Consider the following 18123-nt stretch of genomic DNA (forward strand, 5'->3'; position numbering starts at 1 on the left):
AAAGCTCCAATCAGCAGTTAGATGTGCAATCAGTAAGATGTGAGTTGTGTTCACTTTGGTAGCCTACACAACTCCGCAGGTAAAACAACATTTTCTATAGCGTATTTGCTAAGGATGACCCAGCAAATGACATTGGTTGTCACCCAACTAATAAAGCCTATAATTTGACATTGCGAAAGCCATTTTGCAAGCATTTGAATGCTGAAGATGTATGAATATTAGAACAGGGATATGATATTTTTGGCAGGAGCAGCTGCGCTCTGTGCGCACAGTTGTTATCTGACTTGGAGATCAATGACTGTCATATGCATTTGCGTGCTTTGTTCGATAGCTACTGAAGGAGAGGACGCAAAAACATAGAGGTATTTTCAGCGGAGGGAAATACAATGATATGAGTAAAAAACATTAGTGAACCTGCGGTTCGAAACGTTTGAATCGATTTTCGGACCGATTCATGTTACATTTGGTTCGGTTTGGGCTCTCAAGGATCCATGCACTCCTATCTTAAACATTTGAACTGGCACTAATGCATATCAGTGAATCGTTACATCCCAAGAATGTGTGTGTGTGTGTGTGTATGACAGCGAGAAGCCTTTTTGTAGAGTTGTTTTTTTGTCCAGCCCCCGTGTCAAGGTGGATACAAAACCAGATTATTAAATAGAACATATCATTCTAATAGTAGTAAAAGTACAGTGTACATAGAATGTATATCTCTATGTGTAAAAACATCTCTCTTTTCTAAGGTGTGTAAAATCCAGCTTAACTCATTGGCCCAGGCCCAGATCCACTACAACGGCAAGACTCACCAAAGGAGGCTTCACCAGTTCAGCCTCGCCAAGGCCTCCAGCGCCACGCGCACACACACAGGTACTGGACACAGACACATACACATTTTAGTGTTGTGTGGCAGTTAACTCACCTGGCTGCTCCTCTCTCTTTCTCTGCTGGTTTAGCTTGCATCTAGGTTGGGGCTCCCTAAGTATATGTGTGACTGTGTGTATATGCATAAGCCTGAGTGTGTGTTTGTGTGTGTGTGTGTGCACGCCATGACCTTGCTTCTTTGGAGAACAGCACTCGAGTCTCAGTCACTGTGTGAAATTAGACCAAAGACAACTGCACCCTAGAAACACTAGGTAAAAAGACAAGGGAAAAACAATACATAACTTATCTCTCAAGAGATACATAAATATGCAAAATAAATGTGTAGGTTGACTCACTGTAAGTAAAAATCCTAAAAAGAACAAATATTTGAAGTAAAATAAAAGGCAATTTATACTTCAAATTGCTGACTCACAGACAGCAAAAAGAGGTGTCTCGGGGTTGCTTCTTTCTTATTTCCTTCATATTCCCACATCTGTTTCTGTGACAAGCCATTAATCAACTGAAATCATCTCCACCTGTGTCGCTCAGTCAGCCATACTGGGTATGTTCACATGCACACAATAATGCAATTATTGTGAATAGTCAGATTAAGTATTCAGACCCTTTACTCAATACTTTGTTGAAGCACTTTTGGCAGTGATTACAGCCTCAAATCTACTTGGGTATGACGCTACAAGCTTGGCACACAAATACAAATACAAATATATGGGGAGTTTCTCCCATTCTTCTCTGCAAATCCTCTCAAGCTCTGTCAGGTTGGATGGGGAGCATCGCTGCACATCTATTTTAAGGTCTCTCCAGAGATGTTTGATCGGGTTCAAGTCCGGGCTCTGGCTGGGCCACTCAAGGACATTCAGAGACTTGCCCCAAAGCCACTCCTGCGTTGTCTTGGCTGTGTGCTTAGGGTCGTTGTCCTGTTGGAAGGTGAACCTTCACCCCAGTCTGAGGTCCTGAGCGCTCTGGAGCAGGTTTTCATCAAGGATCTGTCTGTTCTTTGCTCTGTTCATCTTTCCCTCGATCCTGACAAGTCTCCCAGTCCATGCCGCTGAAGAACATCCCCACAGCAAATTCAGTTGATTGGACATGATTTGGAAAGGCACACACCTGTCTATATAAGGTCCCACAGTTGACAGTGCATGTCAGAGCAAAAACCAAGCCATGAGGTCGAAGGAATTGTCCGTAGAGCTCCAAGACAGGATTATGTCGAGGCACAGATTTGGGGAAGGGTACCAAAACATTTCTGCAACATTGAAGGTCCCTAAGAACACAGTGGCCTCCATCATTCTTAAATAGAAGAAATTTGGAACCACCAAAACTCTTCCTAGAGCTGGCTGCCCGGACAAACTGAGCCATCAGGGGAGAAGGGCCTTGGTCAGGGAGGTGACCAAGAACCCGATGGTCACTCTGACAGAGCTCCAGAGTTCCTCTGTGGAGATGGGAGAACCTTCCAGAAGGACAACCATCTCTGCAGCCCTCCACCAATCAGGCCTTTATGGTAGAGTGGCCAGACGGAAGCCACTCCTCAGTAAAAGGCACATGACAGCCCTCTTGGAGTTTGCCAAAAGGCACCTAAAGACTCTCAGACCATGAGAAACAAGATTCTCAGGTCTGATGAAACCAAGATTTAACTCTTTGGCCTGAATGCCAAGCGTCACGTCTGGAGGAAACCTGGCACGATCCCTACGGTGAAACATGGTGGTGGCAGCATCATGCTGTGGGGATGTTTTTCAGCGGCAGGGACTGGAAGACTAGTCAGGATCGAGGCAAAGATGAACGAAGCAAAGTACAGACAGATCATTGATGAAAACCTGCTCCAGAGCGCTCAGGACCTCAGACTGGGGCGAAGGTTCACCTTCCAACAGGACAACGACCGTAAGCACACAGCCAAGACAATGCAGGAGTGGCTTCGGGACAAGTCTCTGAATGTCCTTGAGTGGACCAGCCAGAGCCTGGTCCACTCGATCTAACATCTCTGGAGAGACCTGAAAATTGCTGTGTAGCGACTCTCCCCATCCAACCTGACAGAGCTTGAGAGGATCTGCAGAGAAGAATGGGAGAAACTCCCCAAATACAGGTGTGTCAAGCTTGTAACGTCATTCCCAAGAAGACTCGAGGCTGTAATCGCTGCCAAAGGTGCGTCAACAAAGTACTGAGTAAATGGTCTGAATACTTATGTAAATGTGATATTTCTGTTTTTTCTTTGTCATTATGGGGTACTGTGTGTAGATTGGTGAGGGGGGAAAAATGAATTAATCAACTTTAGAATAAGGCTGTAATGTAACAAAATGTAGAAAAAGTCAAGGGGTCTGAATACTTTCCGAATGCATTGTATCATACACTGCAGTTGAGGACCAATGGGAAAGTAATTCTGGTTTGAAAGTTGATCAACTTGTAACCCCACTTTTGAGAAAGTTGCCCGTGAATGTTTTGGGACACCTACTGCAGAGCTCTTCTTTGTCAACACCCATTCAACATCATTCACACCCTCTTAAGCCGTAGGCCATTTGCTAAACAGAGTGAATAAGTTAGTGTAGTAAACAACCAAAGAGTTCAAGACTAAAGGTGGTGAAAGTAGTTTCAAAAAGTAGTAGTAAAAATACACTTTATCTATTCCTTGGCCTATATACTAATCTGATTTTAGTGCAGGTCATGTTGTTCTTTATATTACCGTCTCTGGTAAACACAAACTATATCAAATAAAAGTTTATTTGTCACACGCACAGGATACAGAATGTGTAAATGGTATAGTGAAATGGTTACTTGCATAGTGGAGTCTTTTGTGTAGACATGTAAACAATGAACCATAATCCCAACTCTAATTCCACGTTCAAAACAACTGGGAACTCAGAACTGGGAACTGGGAAATCTCTGACTTCCGACTTCAGTGCGTTCAAAACAACTGGGAACTCAGAAAAAAACGAGCTCCGACTGGGAAATATCTATTTGAACGGTCATCCAACTCGGAATTCCCAATCGGGAACTCAGGCTTCTTTCTAGAACTTCGGCTTTCCGACCTGAAGATCACTGATGTCATGATTTGACCTTGTATTTTTCCAAGTTTCCGGTTGCGTGAATCTGCTGGTACAGTAGCTAAAGCTAACCAACTAGGTTAAATGTTATCTAGCTAGCTAGCATTAGGCTAGCAATGCAAAATACTTTCTGAGATACAAATAATATTACTACACAAATCATACAAGTAACGTTAGCTAGCAAGCCAGCCAGCTAACGTTAGCTAGCTAGCTAACAGTAAGCTTTAATTTGCAATAAAATTGACTTTCAGACAAAATTAGTTACTTATAATACAGTGGGGAAAAAAAGTATTTAGTCAGCCACCAATTGTGCAAGTTCTCCCACTTAAAAAGATGAGAGAGGCCTGTAATTTTCATCATAGGTACACGTCAACTATGACAGACAAATTGAGAAAAAAAATTCCAGAAAATCCCATTGTAGGATTTTTAATGAATTTATTTGCAAATTATGGTGGAAAATAAGTATTTGGTCACCTACAAACAAGCAAGATTTCTGGCTCTCACAGACCTGTAACTTCTTCTTTAAGAGGCTCCTCTGTCCTCCACTCGCTACCTGTATTAATGGCACCTGTTTGAACTTGTTATCAGTATAAAAGACACCTGTCCACAACCTCAAACAGTCACACTCCAAACTTCACAATGGCCAAGACCAAAGAGCTGTCAAAGGACACCAAAAACAAAATTGTAGACCTGCACCAGGCTGGGAAGACTGAATCTGCAATAGGTAAGCAGCTTGGTTTGAAGAAATCAACTGTGGGAGCAATTATTAGGAAATGGAAGACATACAAGACCACTGATAATCTCCCTCGATCTGGGGCTCCACGCAAGATCTCACCCCGTGGGGTCAAAATGATCACAAAAACGGTGAGCAAAAATCGCAGAACCACACGGGGGGACCTAGTGAATGACCTGCAGAGAGCTGGGACCAAAGTAACAAAGCCAACCATCAGTAACACACTACGCCGCCAGGGACTCAAATCCTGCAGTGCGAGACGTGTCCCCCTGCTTAAGCCAGTAAATGTCCAGGCCCGTCTGAAGTGCATTTGGATGATCCAGAAGAGGATTGGGAGAATGTCATATGGTCAGATGAAACCAAAATATAACTTTTTGGTAAAAACTCAACTCGTCATGTTTGGAGGACAAAGAATGCTGAGTTGCATCCAAAGAACACCATACCTACTGTGAAGCATGGGGTTGGAAACATCATGCTTTGGGGCTGTTTTTCTGAAAAGGAACCAGGACGACTAATCCGTGTAAAGGAAAGAATGAATGGGGCCATGTATTGTGAGATTTTGAGTGAAACCCTCCTTCCATCAGCAAGGGCATTGAAGATGAAACGTGGCTGGGTCTTTCAGCATGACAATGATCCCAAACACACCGCCCGGGCAACGAAGGAGTGGCTTCGTAAGAAGCATTTCAAGGTCCTGGAGTGGCCTAGCCAGTCTCCAGATCTCAACCCAATAGAAAATCTTTGGAGGGAGTTGAAAGTCTGTGTTGCCCAGCGACAGCCCCAAAACATCACTGCTCTAGAGGAGATCTGCATGGAGGAATGGGCCAAAATACCAGCAACAGTGTGTGAAAACCTTGTGAAGACTTACAGAAAACGTTTGACCTGTGTCATTGCCAACAAAGGGTATATAACAAAGTATTGAGAAACTTTTGTTATTGACCAAATACTTATTTTCCACCATCATATGCCAATAAATTCATTAAAAATCCTACAATGTGATTTTCTGGATATTTTTTTCTCATTTTGTCTGTCATAGTTGACGTGTACCTATGATGAAAATTACAGGCCTCTCTCATCTTTTTAAGTGGGAGAACTTGCACAATTGGTGGCTGACTAAATACTTTTTTTCCCCACTGTATCTGAAAATGTAGCTAGACTCTTACCCGTATACATGGATGAACACTTCTCCCTCTCTGTCATGGATGCCGTGGTTCAAAATAAATCAAATCAAATTGTATTTGTCACATGCGCCGAATACAACAGGTGTAGACCTTACAGTGAAATGCTTACTTACAAGCCCTTAACCAACAATGCAGTTTAAAAAAAACTAAGTGTTAAGTAAAAAATAGATAAGTAAAAATAAAAAAGAAGAAAATTAACAAAATAACAAATAATTAAAGAGCAGCAGTAAAATAACAGTACCGAGGCTATATACAGGGGGTACCGGTACAGAGTCAATGTGCGGGGGCACAGGTTAGTCGAGGTTGCCCTTAGTTTGAAGATGTAATCCGGAGGTGTTTTATACAACAGCCTTCTGTGTTCTCTTTTCGACTCTCTCCGCATTTGTCAATCATCTATCTACTTCCACCGGGCATTTCACTGATTTCAAAACTCAGTCAACTTCTTCCGTGAAAACAGCACATCACTCACTGTCTGTCATCAGAAGACTCTACAAGTGCAAGTGCTGGTTAAATTATTTTTTGGGGGGTGGGGTCGAGGTGAGGAGGAGGATTATTTAAGATACTGTTTGAAGAGGTAGGGTTTCAGATGTTTTCGGAAGATGGGCAGGGACTGTGCTGTCCTAGCTTCAGGCGGAAGCTGGTTCCACCATTGGGGTGCCAGGACAGAGAAGAGCTTGGACTGGGCTGAGCGGGAGGGCCAAGAGACCTGAGGTGGCAGAACGGAGTGCTCGGGTTGGGGTGTAGGGTTTGAGCATAGCCTGCAGGTAGGCAGGGGCAGTTCCTCTTGCTGTTCCGTAGGTAAGCAACATGGTCTTGAAGTGGATGCAAGCTTCGACTGGAAGCCAGTGGACTGTGCGGAGGAGCAGGGTGACATGAGAGAACTTGGGAAGGTTGAAAACCAGACGGGCTACAGCGTTCTGCATAAGTTGCAGGGGTCTGCTGGCTAAACAAACTAGGCTCGTAATTTAACGGGCTTTAATTTAATTTGATTCGTATTTACAGATGGCATACAAGTTTGTTATTAAGGCACATGAAAGTTCACATGTTCCAGAAGACATTTCTGCCAAAAAACACATTTTGATAAAATAAAATAAATAAAAACGTTCAAATGCCTCTCCTGTGAAGTAGTGACGTGTGACATACGCCAGCTTCTTGAAACGGGTCACATATACCAGGCAGTGATTCAGCCCGACAGAATGCTCTCAATGGTTCATCTGTAGAAGTTTGTGAGGGTTTTAGGGGCCATGCTGAATTTCTTCAGCTGCCTGAGGTTGTAGAGGAGCTGTGTCGGTGTGGTGAGACCATTTCATGTCCTCAGTGATGTGCACGCTGAGGAACTTGAAGCTTTTGACCCTATCCTCTGCGGCCCCGTTGATGAGGATAGGGGCGTGCTCCCTCTTCTGTCTCCTGTAGTCCACGATCAGCTCCTTTGTTTTGTTGACATAGAGGGAAAGGTTATTTTCCTAGCACCACTCCGCCAGGGCTCTAACCTCCTCCCTGTAGGCTGTCTCGTCGTTGTTGGTAATCAGGCCTACCACTGTCGTGTCATCAGCAAACTTGATGATTGAGTTAGTCTTGCATGGCCATGCAGTCATGGGTGAATAGAGAGTACAGGAGGGGGCTGAGCACACATTCTTGAGGGACCCACAGGTTGAGGGTCAGCGTGGCAGAGGGGTTGTTGCCTACCCTCACCACCTGGGGTCGGCCCGTCAGGAAATCTAGGACTCAGTTGCACAGGGAGGAGTTCAGACCCAAGGCCCTGAGCTTAGTGATGAGCTTGGATGCCACTACGGTGTTGAAAGCTGTGCTGTAGTCGATGAACAGCATTCTCACATAGGTATTCCTCTTGTCCAGGTTTCTTGTCCACTATACAACTAGAAATATACCATATCACCAACATTTTCCAAAACTTCGGTTGAAGCGTTCATATAACACACACACACACACACACACACACACACGTACACTGGAGGGTGTGTCTGTGAATGGAGCGGTGCTGGCAGCTGGCACGGGGGCAGGCACAGCTTCCCTGGCAGTCTCCCTCGCAGGGCTGTGAATGGTTCACTGAACCTGGCACCGTGATGTCAACTGACAGCAAGGAGCTAAAGCCCGAGAGGATGGAGCGAAGGAGCAGTAAGGCCAGGAAAGAGAAAGCAGAAGGGAAGAGAGTGGTGGAGTGGAGAAGGGTTAGGGACAGATGCATGTATTTCTTTCTTATTCTCTCACTTATTCTTCACTGTTTTAGGGTCAATGCACCACAGGTAGAAACAGGGTGGACCACAAAATGTGTTCGTAGGCCTTACTTCCTATCTCTATATACTGTGGCAGACCAGGGTGTTTGGTCAAAACGTTTACATAGATCAGACACGGACAGAATTGTATTAGCTTGGTTTCAAGGATGTGTATTATCTCTGGTACTGAGCACAACTATACAGGAATAACCTCTCTTCCCCAGTCCCCACTCCCGTGTGGTGCCCTTCTGGCAGCTTTATGGGACTCGTCCAGCTGGTGAGCAATCAGCCCCTTGATTACTCACCAACCACAATCAGCCCCAATTAGTCCTGGCCGGAGAGCCCGTCGAGACCTGGCACGTCCAGCAGAGAGAGCCATCGCTGCGTGATGTAGACTCCGTCTGTCACCAGGCCTCGACGAGTCTCCCCCTGCTGGCTAACCTGCGGTACGCCACAATACCCAATAGACAGGTTGGCCGACAACGTCACGAAAATTATGCGCGAGCATCGATGGGGCCTGAAGCTATTACATTTACATTTGACATTTAGCAGACGCTCTTATCCAGAGCGAGTTACAGTTAGTGAGTGCATACATTTTCATACTGGCCCCCCCGTGGGAAACAAACCCACAACCCTGGCGTTGCAAGCGCCATGCTCTACCAACTGAGCTACAGGGGACTATCCATTGTTATTATTCTGAATGGTAGCTGCCATGTGGGGAATCGTAGGTGGCTTGTTTCAGCTAGTTTTAGCTTGTTCTTGATACCATGTGTTGTTTTGAGATGTTTTGACTGATTTCATGTCAATGCTAATATGGTTAGAATTCTCTAGCTAGCTAACCAACAACTCTAACAATGTATTTGAGAGACAAGAAGTGCTCATTGTGCTCGTTTATTTATATTTTCAATAAACATTGGAGAGGAAATATAGTTTACATGTTGTCAACAATCTAAGCCTACCCCGTCTGTTTTGCCCCATAGTTGCACACGCGTCGGTTTTGTTGCTAAACAACCAACCTGTCTATATGTGGCTTCTTGGTGGGCCCACCTGTACTTCCAACTAATTGAGGCTAGAGGGCGTAATTGACCTATTCCAATTCAAATCATAGGACCATAATAAGAGACTACATAACCAAATGAATGCATAAACCATATATTTATATGACTGCGGTGTGAGGTGATGCAGAGGCAGATATTGGGAGATTTGCAGGACTACTGCTGAGGTGTGGTGGTCTTACTGGCACTTTTACAGTGGCTGAAGCATCACCCAGGTGGGTGCTACATTTCAGTAGTGGACAATCCAGCCTGATCTACGGAGGAGGAGCTGTGAACATCGAAGACAACGAGGTGCCCGATGAAGAGCTCCGTGGCCTGTCTGTCAGATGTCACTACCTCTCTGCCTGGCTGTACCATCAATGCTCCCTCCGCTCAAGATACTACCTTTCTAAATTGTCTATCATCTAAAGCTGTGGAAGACCATCACCCAATAACTTCCAGATCCTCCTACATTTGTTTTAATAAATTGTTTTCTGTTTGTTTTGTTTTTAAAGCGACTTTGTGATTCAACGTGTAATGAAAAGTTGTATATAAAATAAATATATTATTATTATATATAGAAATTAAATGATTCTTGATGAGCATATGATTTAATAAACAAATATTTGCATAACCAAGAAAATACGAAAACTGGCTGCAACAATGTTTATCATTCTTCTTTGGTGTATGGTAGATTTTTAGAAAGCTAAATGTTCTTAAAATCCCTGTCAAGAATTATGAGATCCAGTAAAACCAAAAAGAGGGAGGCCAAAAAGTGGTGGTTGTAACTTTAATTATTTGTGGACATGGGTGTTGTTGACAATTCAGCCATAGCCTTTCTTTTTTTTTTTTTTTTTTTTTTTTTTTAGGGGGGATGGATCAGCTTAATATTGCAGATAGATTGTATCTTCTATCAATGTAATTGTCTGCATCACTTCCAATCCCCCATGTTTATTTTTATTTTTTATATATATATTCCCCTTTATTACTTTTCAACCCCACCATCCTTTCCCTACTTGGAGTAAATTAGTGAACAACAACGCCCAGGCCTCTACTTCCGGTCTATACTTACTATCTACACCTTATGGACAGAGTTAATTTTACAATAATTCTATATCTATATATATATATTTATTTATTTTTTTGCTCCTGAACTTCTTCTACTCTCAACCTCTCCGATCATTTTCATGATGTCCATCCGGTTTGCTTCTAAATGCCATATCTTTCTAACTGTGCTCTTTCCCAAAAGCTCCCAACATACAACCTATATACTTATTATGGACACAGTATGCTTACATTATTAGCTATCTTTGTTATTATTTGTTGTTATTTGTTATTAGTCCCATCCTTCAACTCTATTCAATACCTCCCATCTATCTCTTAACACCATCCATATAGGATTTCTATTTGCCATATATATTTCAACCGTACTGTGATGTTTTACAAAAGTTCTGAACCTTTCTATTCTCATTGCTTCTACAGATTGTGAATTAAAAATAAACATTTTTGCTAAAAGTATTATTATATTATTGATTGATTGACTATGACTTTTCAGATCACCCAGTAATGCTATCTGCAAGGTTAGTTCCAGGTAAATATTGCAATCCTTTAGCCATTCCTGGACCTGTGTCCAAAAACAAGCTACAAATGGACAGAACCAAAACAAATGATCTAATGATTCTATCTCTTCACAGCAAAATCTGCAGAGGTGGGAAGATTGTATCCCCCATATAAATAACATTCTATTGGTAGCAAGAATTTTATATAATAATTTAAATTGAAAGATTCTAATTTTTGAATCCGGTGTCGTTTTGCGTGTCAGTTCATAAACACTATGCCATGGGATCGGTACGTCAAAGATCTCTTCCCAACTATTTTGCAATCTATATGGGACGGCTGTCAATCCTTTGGTCCTTAAGTGAAACTGATATACTTTTTTATTTATCACAGTTTTCCTTAACCAATTATGTTCTTTAATGCAAGGCCGACAGACAAGTTCCTTACTTTCTCCCCCTTCAACTTTCCTCTTCCACTTTTGCGGTAAGGCTGCAAATATTTGGTTGTAATTCTGGGTAGAGCAGACATTTCCATATGTTTTTGTTAGCTGCATGTGCGACATAACTCCACCAGTCCTACCGATGATATCATTTACGAAGATTATACCTTTTTTAAACATTCTGTCAAAAAATAAAGGTTTTTTGTCAATTAGTATATTTGAATTTAACCACAATATTTGTTGCATTATTTGTTCTGTCGTTTCTGGAGGATTAAATTGAAATTGCAACCAACTTTCTATGGCTTGTTTTAGAAATAGTGACATTTGGGAGATTATTTCCTTTTCAAATAACTGAAAGTGAGAGGTTGTAATCTGAATAAAGGGAAAAAGGCCTTTCTTGAACAGTGGGTGAGACAATCTTACTAATTTGCTTGAGAACCAGTTCGGATTTAAGTATAACTTTTGGATGACTGAAGATTTTAGTGATAGGTCTAATGCTTTAATATTTAATAATTTCTGTCCTCCGAATTCATATTCATTATATAAACATGCTCTTTTAATTTTGTCTGGCTTGCCGTTCCAAATAAAATTGAATATTTTTTTCTCATATAATTTAAAAAACTGTTTGCTAGGCATAGGCAAGACCATAAGCAAATAGGTAAACTGGGATAATACTAAAGAGTTAATCAGGGTGATTTTTCCACAAATTGACAGGTATTTTCCTTTCCATGGTAGTAAGATCTTATCTATTTTTGCTAACTTTCTATTAAAATTTATTGAAGTGAGATCATTTATTTCCTTTGGGATATGTATTCCGAGTATATCTACATCACCATCAGACCATTTTATTGGTAAACTACATGGTAATGTAAAAATTGTATTTTTTAGTGATCCAATACGTAATATAGTACATTTGTCATAATTTGGTTTTAATCCAGAGAGGTTAGAAAATGTATCTAGATCCTCTATGAGGCTGTGGAGGGATTCTAGTTGTGGATCTAAAAGAAAACATGAATCATCTGCATACAATGACACCTTTGTTTTTAAGCCCTGTATTTCTAATCCTCTGATATTATTATTGGATCTGATTTTAATAGCTAACATCTCGATGGCCACAATAAATAGATATGCCGATAGTGGACAACCTTGTTTCACTCCTCTTGACAGTTTAAAACTTTCTGAGAAATAGCCATTATTTACTATTTTACACCTAGGGTTACTATACATGATTTTGACCCATTTTATAAGAGATTCTCCAAAATTGAAATGCTCCAGGCATTTATATATAAATTCCAGTCGAACTTTATCAAATGCCTTTTCGAAGTCTGCTATGAATAGCAGGCCTGGTTTCCCATATTTTTCATAGTGTTCTATTGTTTCCAATACTTGCCTTATATTATCTCCAATGTATCTTCCATGTAAAAAACCTGTCTGATTAGAATGAATAATATCCGACAATACCTTTTTAATTCTATGCGCTATACATTTTGCTAGGATCTTTGCATCACAACACTGAAGTGTAAGTGGCCTCCAATTTTGTAAATGGACTGGATCTTTATATTTTCCACTTGTATCCTGTTTCAGTAATAATGAGATCAGACCTTCTTCTTGAGTGTCAGATAATCTACCATTTACATAGGAGTGGTTAAAACATGCTAATAACGGTCCTCTTAGTATATCAAAAAAGGTTTGGTATACCTCGATTGGTATGCCATCCAACCCTGGAGTTTTCCCGGACTTAAAGTCTTTACTTGCATCCAGAAGTTCCTCCTCTGTAATTTCACCTTCACATGAGTCTTTCTGTGTGGCTGTTAATTTGACATTATCAATAGAAAAAAAATCTCTACAATTAGCTTCAGTTAGAGGAGATGGAGGCGACTGAAAAGAAAACATATGCTTAAAATACTTTGTTTCTTCCTTCAAAATATCATTAGGTGAATTATGGGTGACTCCGTCAATTGTAACCAGTTTCATTAAGTTCTTTTTTGTAGCATTCCTATGTTGAAGATTAAAAAAGAATTTTGTGCATTTTTCCCCATATTCCATCCAGTTTGCTTTATTTTTATAATATATTACACTTGATCTTTCTTGAATAAGTTTTTCCATTTCTTTTTGTTTTTCCTCTAATTTATTCTGAGCCTCTATGTTACAGTTTTTATTGCCATCTATCTGTTCTGTTAGACTTTCTATTTCCTTTCTTAGTATAAACTCTTTTGACCTAAATTGCTTTTGTTTTCGAGATGAGTACTGAATTGCATGGCCTCTAAAGGCACATTTAAAGGTGTCCCATACAATAAGGGGATTCGCTGTACCTATGTTATGTTGGAAAAAGTCAGTTATAAATTCCTTTGTTCTAATTATAAATAAATTATCATCTAATAGGCTTTGATTAAATTTCCAATATCCTCGCCCACGTGGAAATTCAGTCAGAGTAATGTATATGCCTATTATATGATGGTCCGACCGCATTCTGTCCCCTATCAACACTTTTTTAACTTTTGGTGCCAACGAGAATGAGATAAGAAAGAAGTCAAGACGACTAGCTTGATTCAGTCTCCGCCATGTATATCTCACTAGATCAGCATATTTAAGCCTCCATATACAGTGGGGAAAAAAAGTATTTAGTCAGCCACCAATTGTGCAAGTTCTCCCACTTAAAAAGATGAGAGCGGCCTGTAATTTTCATCATAGGTACACGTCAGCTATGACAGACAAAATGAGAAAAAAAAATCCAGAAAATCACATTGAAGGATTTTTAATGAATTTATTTGCAAATTATGGTGGAAAATAAGTATTTGGTCATCTACAAACAGGCAAGATTTCTGGCTCTCACAGACCTGTAACTTCTTCTTTAAGAGGCTCCTCTGTCCTCCACTCGTTACCTGTATTAATGGCACCTGTTTGAACTTGTTATCAGTATAAAAGACACCTGTCCACAACCTCAAACAGTCACACTCCAAACTCCACTATGGCCAAGACCAAAGAGCTGTCAAAGGACACCAGAAACAAAATTGTAGACCTGCACCAGGCTGGGAAGACTGAATCTGCAATAGGTAAGCAGCTTTGTTTGAAGAAATCAACTGTGGGAGCAATTATTAGGAGATGGAAGACATACAAGACCACTGATAATCTCCCTTGATCTGGGGCTCCACGCAAGATCTCACCCCGTGGGGTCAAAATGATCACAAGAATGGTGAACAAAAATCCCAGAACCACACAGGGGGACCTAGTGAATGACCTGCAGAGAGCTGGGACCAAAGTAACCAAGCCTACCATCAGTAACACACTACGCCGCCAGGGACTCAAATCCTGCAGTGCAAGACGTGTCCCCCTGCTTAAGCCAGTACATGTCCAGGCCTGTCTGAAGTTTGCTAGAGTGCATTTGGATGATCCAGAAGAGGATTGGGAGAATGTCAGATGAAACCAAAATATAACTTTTTGGTAAAAACTCAACTCGTCGTGTTTGGAAGACAAAGAATGCTGAGTTGCATCCAAAGAACACCATACCTACTGTGAAGCATGGGGGTGGAAACATCATGCTTTGGGGCTGTTTTTCTACAAAGGGACCAGGACGACTGATCCGTGTAAAGGAAAGAATGAATGGGGCCATGTATCGTGAGATTTTGAGTGAAAACCTCCTTCCATCAGCAAGGGCATTGAAGATGAAACGTGGCTGGGTCTTTCAGCATGACAATGATCCCAAACACACCGCCCGGGCAACGAAGGAGTGGCTTCGTAAGAAGCATTTCAAGGTCCTGGAGTGGCCTAGCCAGTCTCCTGATCTCAACCCCATTGAAAATCTTTGGAGGGAGTTGAAAGTCTGTGTTGCCCAGCGACAGCCCCAAAACATCACTGCTCTAGAGGAGATCTGCATGGAGGAATGGGCCAAAATAGCAGCAACAGTGTGTGAAAACCTTGTGAAGACTTACAGAAAACGTTTGACCTGTGTCATTGCCAACAAAGGGTATATAACAAAGTATTGAGAAATGTTTGTTATTGACCAAATACTTATTTTCCACCATAATTTGCAAATAAATTCATAAAAAATCCTACAATGTGATTTTCTGGAAAATTTTTTCTCATTTTGTCTGTCATAGTTGACGTGTACCTATGATGAAAATTACAGGCCTCTCTCATCTTTTTAAGTGGGAGAACTTGCACAATTGGTGGCTGACTAAATACTTTTTTTCCCCACTGTATCTACTAGTTCTAATGTATCCATGACATTCACAATTTCCTTAAGAGCATGTGGGTGATTGTTTGTGGTGTGATTTCCTTTTCGGTCCATTGAGCTATTTAAAACAGTATTATAATCCCCCACCATAATAATATTGTCTTGAGTTGCTTGCAGGCTTAGCCATAGCCTTTCTTGAGACAAGATGCAAGGTCATGAAATGACATTATTATCCTTGAGAGTTGAACCGATAGTTCAAGACAGTAGTAGAAACCTCACCTATTGACAAACCAATAAGAGCAAGCTTTCTTCCCTTTTCTTGGTTGAACTGTTCTAGGCACCCATTCTCTCTCCTGTACACCCCTTCTTTTTCATTTCATCACCAGCTGGGGGGTCTTGAAATTGGATGCAAAATCAGACAACAAGAATCATTATAGTTAGAAATTATGGGGGCGATTTTTTCCTCCGCCTCAATATCCTGGAAGGCATTTACTTTCTAAAGGAGAAAATAAAAATAGAAAAGGGGGAGAAGCTTAAGAGGGACAAACAATGTGTCATTCTCCTTTAGAAATAGAAATAGAGATATGGATTTTCTCCTCAACAGTTCCTGAAAAAAGGGCTGCATGGTAGAGCAACAAAGTAAGGATGTAAAGCTTTACTTATTTTCTCCACATTGTACCACTGCAATACAGACGCATACACATATGCATACACTTGCACAAACACACACACACAGACACACACACACACACACACACACACACACACACACACACACACACACACATACACACACACACACTGTGTGAGTTGTGTGGCATGGAAATGAAGCTGGGCTGTGAAATAGGACATCTATCAGCTGGAGTTGAGGTGGTCTGGCCTCATTTCACAGTGGAGACTGGAGAGTGGCGGCCATTTTGAGGAGCTCCTTTGGGGAGCTGTCATAAGAAGCCATTCTCAACGGTTGAAGGCCTGGGGCGTAGAGAGTGATGGGAAGGTTCACGATGTGTATGGAGTTTGTACTGTGGGTTCCAGGAGGTAATTTGTAGGTCAGAATATCAGTGTGCGTGTGTGTGTGACTGACTGTATATTTCTATGTACATATGGCTATGTTAGGCAGGCAGCAGGAGTACTCTCTTTCTTTCTCTCTTTTTTTCTATCTCTCTCTTTTCTCTGTCTCTCTCTCTCTCTCATCTCTTTCCCATTTCTCCATTCTCATTCCATCTGGCCTTTTATCTTGGTTATTTACATAGGAGATGTCCTTGTCCATATGGCTTCCCCAGTCAACCTCAACCGCTCCTGAAATACATTGATTTCCATACATCAGCAATTTACATTTTGAACACACACGACGCATGCATGGATACATGCACGCACGCACGCACGCTGGTTTACATAATCGGTTGGAGTTGTGTACCCACCCGCTGTGCGGTCCTCCGGCTCTGGGGCAACTTTGCAGATTTATTTGAATCCAGTACCTTCAAATGAAGTGTATAACTGTCAGTGTGTGTCAGTGTCGGCCTTCCCAGCCGCCGTTATTCGGGTCGACAAGGGAGCCAGAGCGAAACACACAGGCTGAATCCACACACATATGCACGCCACACACACACACAACCAAACACACACACCGACAGTCCACCCCGGCGCTCGCTGACATTTATGTTTGTGTTCCGAGGTCGACGAGGCTCAGGGAGAGCAGGGGAATTATTCAGCTTTATTGAAATTATGATAATGTGTTAAATGATTATGTCTAGCCTTGTCTAGTGTTTCACTGTAAAAGCCTTAACCAACACTATGGTGAGTACATTACAGTAGATGACCAAATATGGACTGAATCTGCCTGTGTACATGCCATGATAGTCAATGTTTCTTTAAGGTAATTGATTAGCTATAAAGCCCACACCTAGTTGTCCAGGTCTGAATCAGACACACATTTAGGAAAGAACAACAACTGTGACAGCATGGATCTTTCTGAATTCATCTGTTTTTGATTCCTTGCATCCTACCTCCTCTAGCGTTTTGGGGGCCATGAGATTGAGTTGCATAGTAGCAATATCAAAAACAGAAAGTGTCCAGATAAAAATATTTTATACATATTTTATCATTATTAGATGATGCTTACCCGACACACTTGTCTAAATTGATGGGTCATGTGAAGGAAATGCTATAACCACATCTAGCTAAGTGGATGGGTCACTATTGTCTATGAAATACAATAGATGGCCATAATCACCCCCAGACACACCTGGCTAATTTGATGGGTCATATAATAATCCAGCCGAAGTGGAGCCTTTTGTTTAGACATGTAGCTAGCTAGGTAGCTAGCTAGATAAACAATGAACCGGCATAATCCCAACTCATACTACTACCAATACAAACATTGTCATAGCTGTAGTATGAATCTGCAGGTAGCTAAAGCTAACAAACTAAGTTCAATGTTAGCTAACTAACATTAGGCTATAACTAGCAATGCAAATGGATTTCTGATTCGAATAATATTACTACACAGATCATACACATAACGTTAGCTAGCGAGCCAGCAAGCTAACGTTTGCTAGCTAACAGTACGCTTTAACTTGCAATAAAAACGACTTTCTGACCAAATTCTGAAAATGTAGCTAGACTCTTACCCGTATACATGGATGAACACTTCATGGCAGACTGGAACCATTTAACTCCGTTTTGTTTGTAGCTACATCTTGTTTGGCCAGCGTTGTGTCAAGTCACTCCGGTTCACACTGACCGGTTCACACTAACCGTGGCGTGTGCAGAAAGTTGCCCATCACTTTTTTCCAACTGATCTGTCGATAGCGCCTGCTAAATGCAGGGCATCAATGTTGTTGAGAAAAGTAGCAAAACCTTTGTA

At 41.4% G+C, this 18123-nt stretch overlaps 1 protein-coding gene across 1 annotated transcript in view; it reads left to right on the plus strand.

The window, feature by feature from the left end:
* The window catches only part of LOC311130972 (zinc finger protein 385C-like), a gene marked incomplete at both ends in the record, with an annotated part of 127317 nt that overhangs the window by 62246 nt on the left and 46948 nt on the right, over positions 1-18123 (plus strand). The window contains one exon of the mRNA XM_084163815.1: positions 744-867. Within this exon, the coding sequence (XP_084019941.1) occupies positions 744-867 (124 nt within the window). The remainder of the gene's footprint in view (positions 1-743; positions 868-18123) is intronic.

Source organism: Coregonus lavaretus (genome assembly GCF_964263955.1).
Source record: "Coregonus lavaretus genome assembly, chromosome: 1".
Lineage (NCBI taxonomy): Eukaryota > Metazoa > Chordata > Actinopteri > Salmoniformes > Salmonidae > Coregonus > Coregonus lavaretus.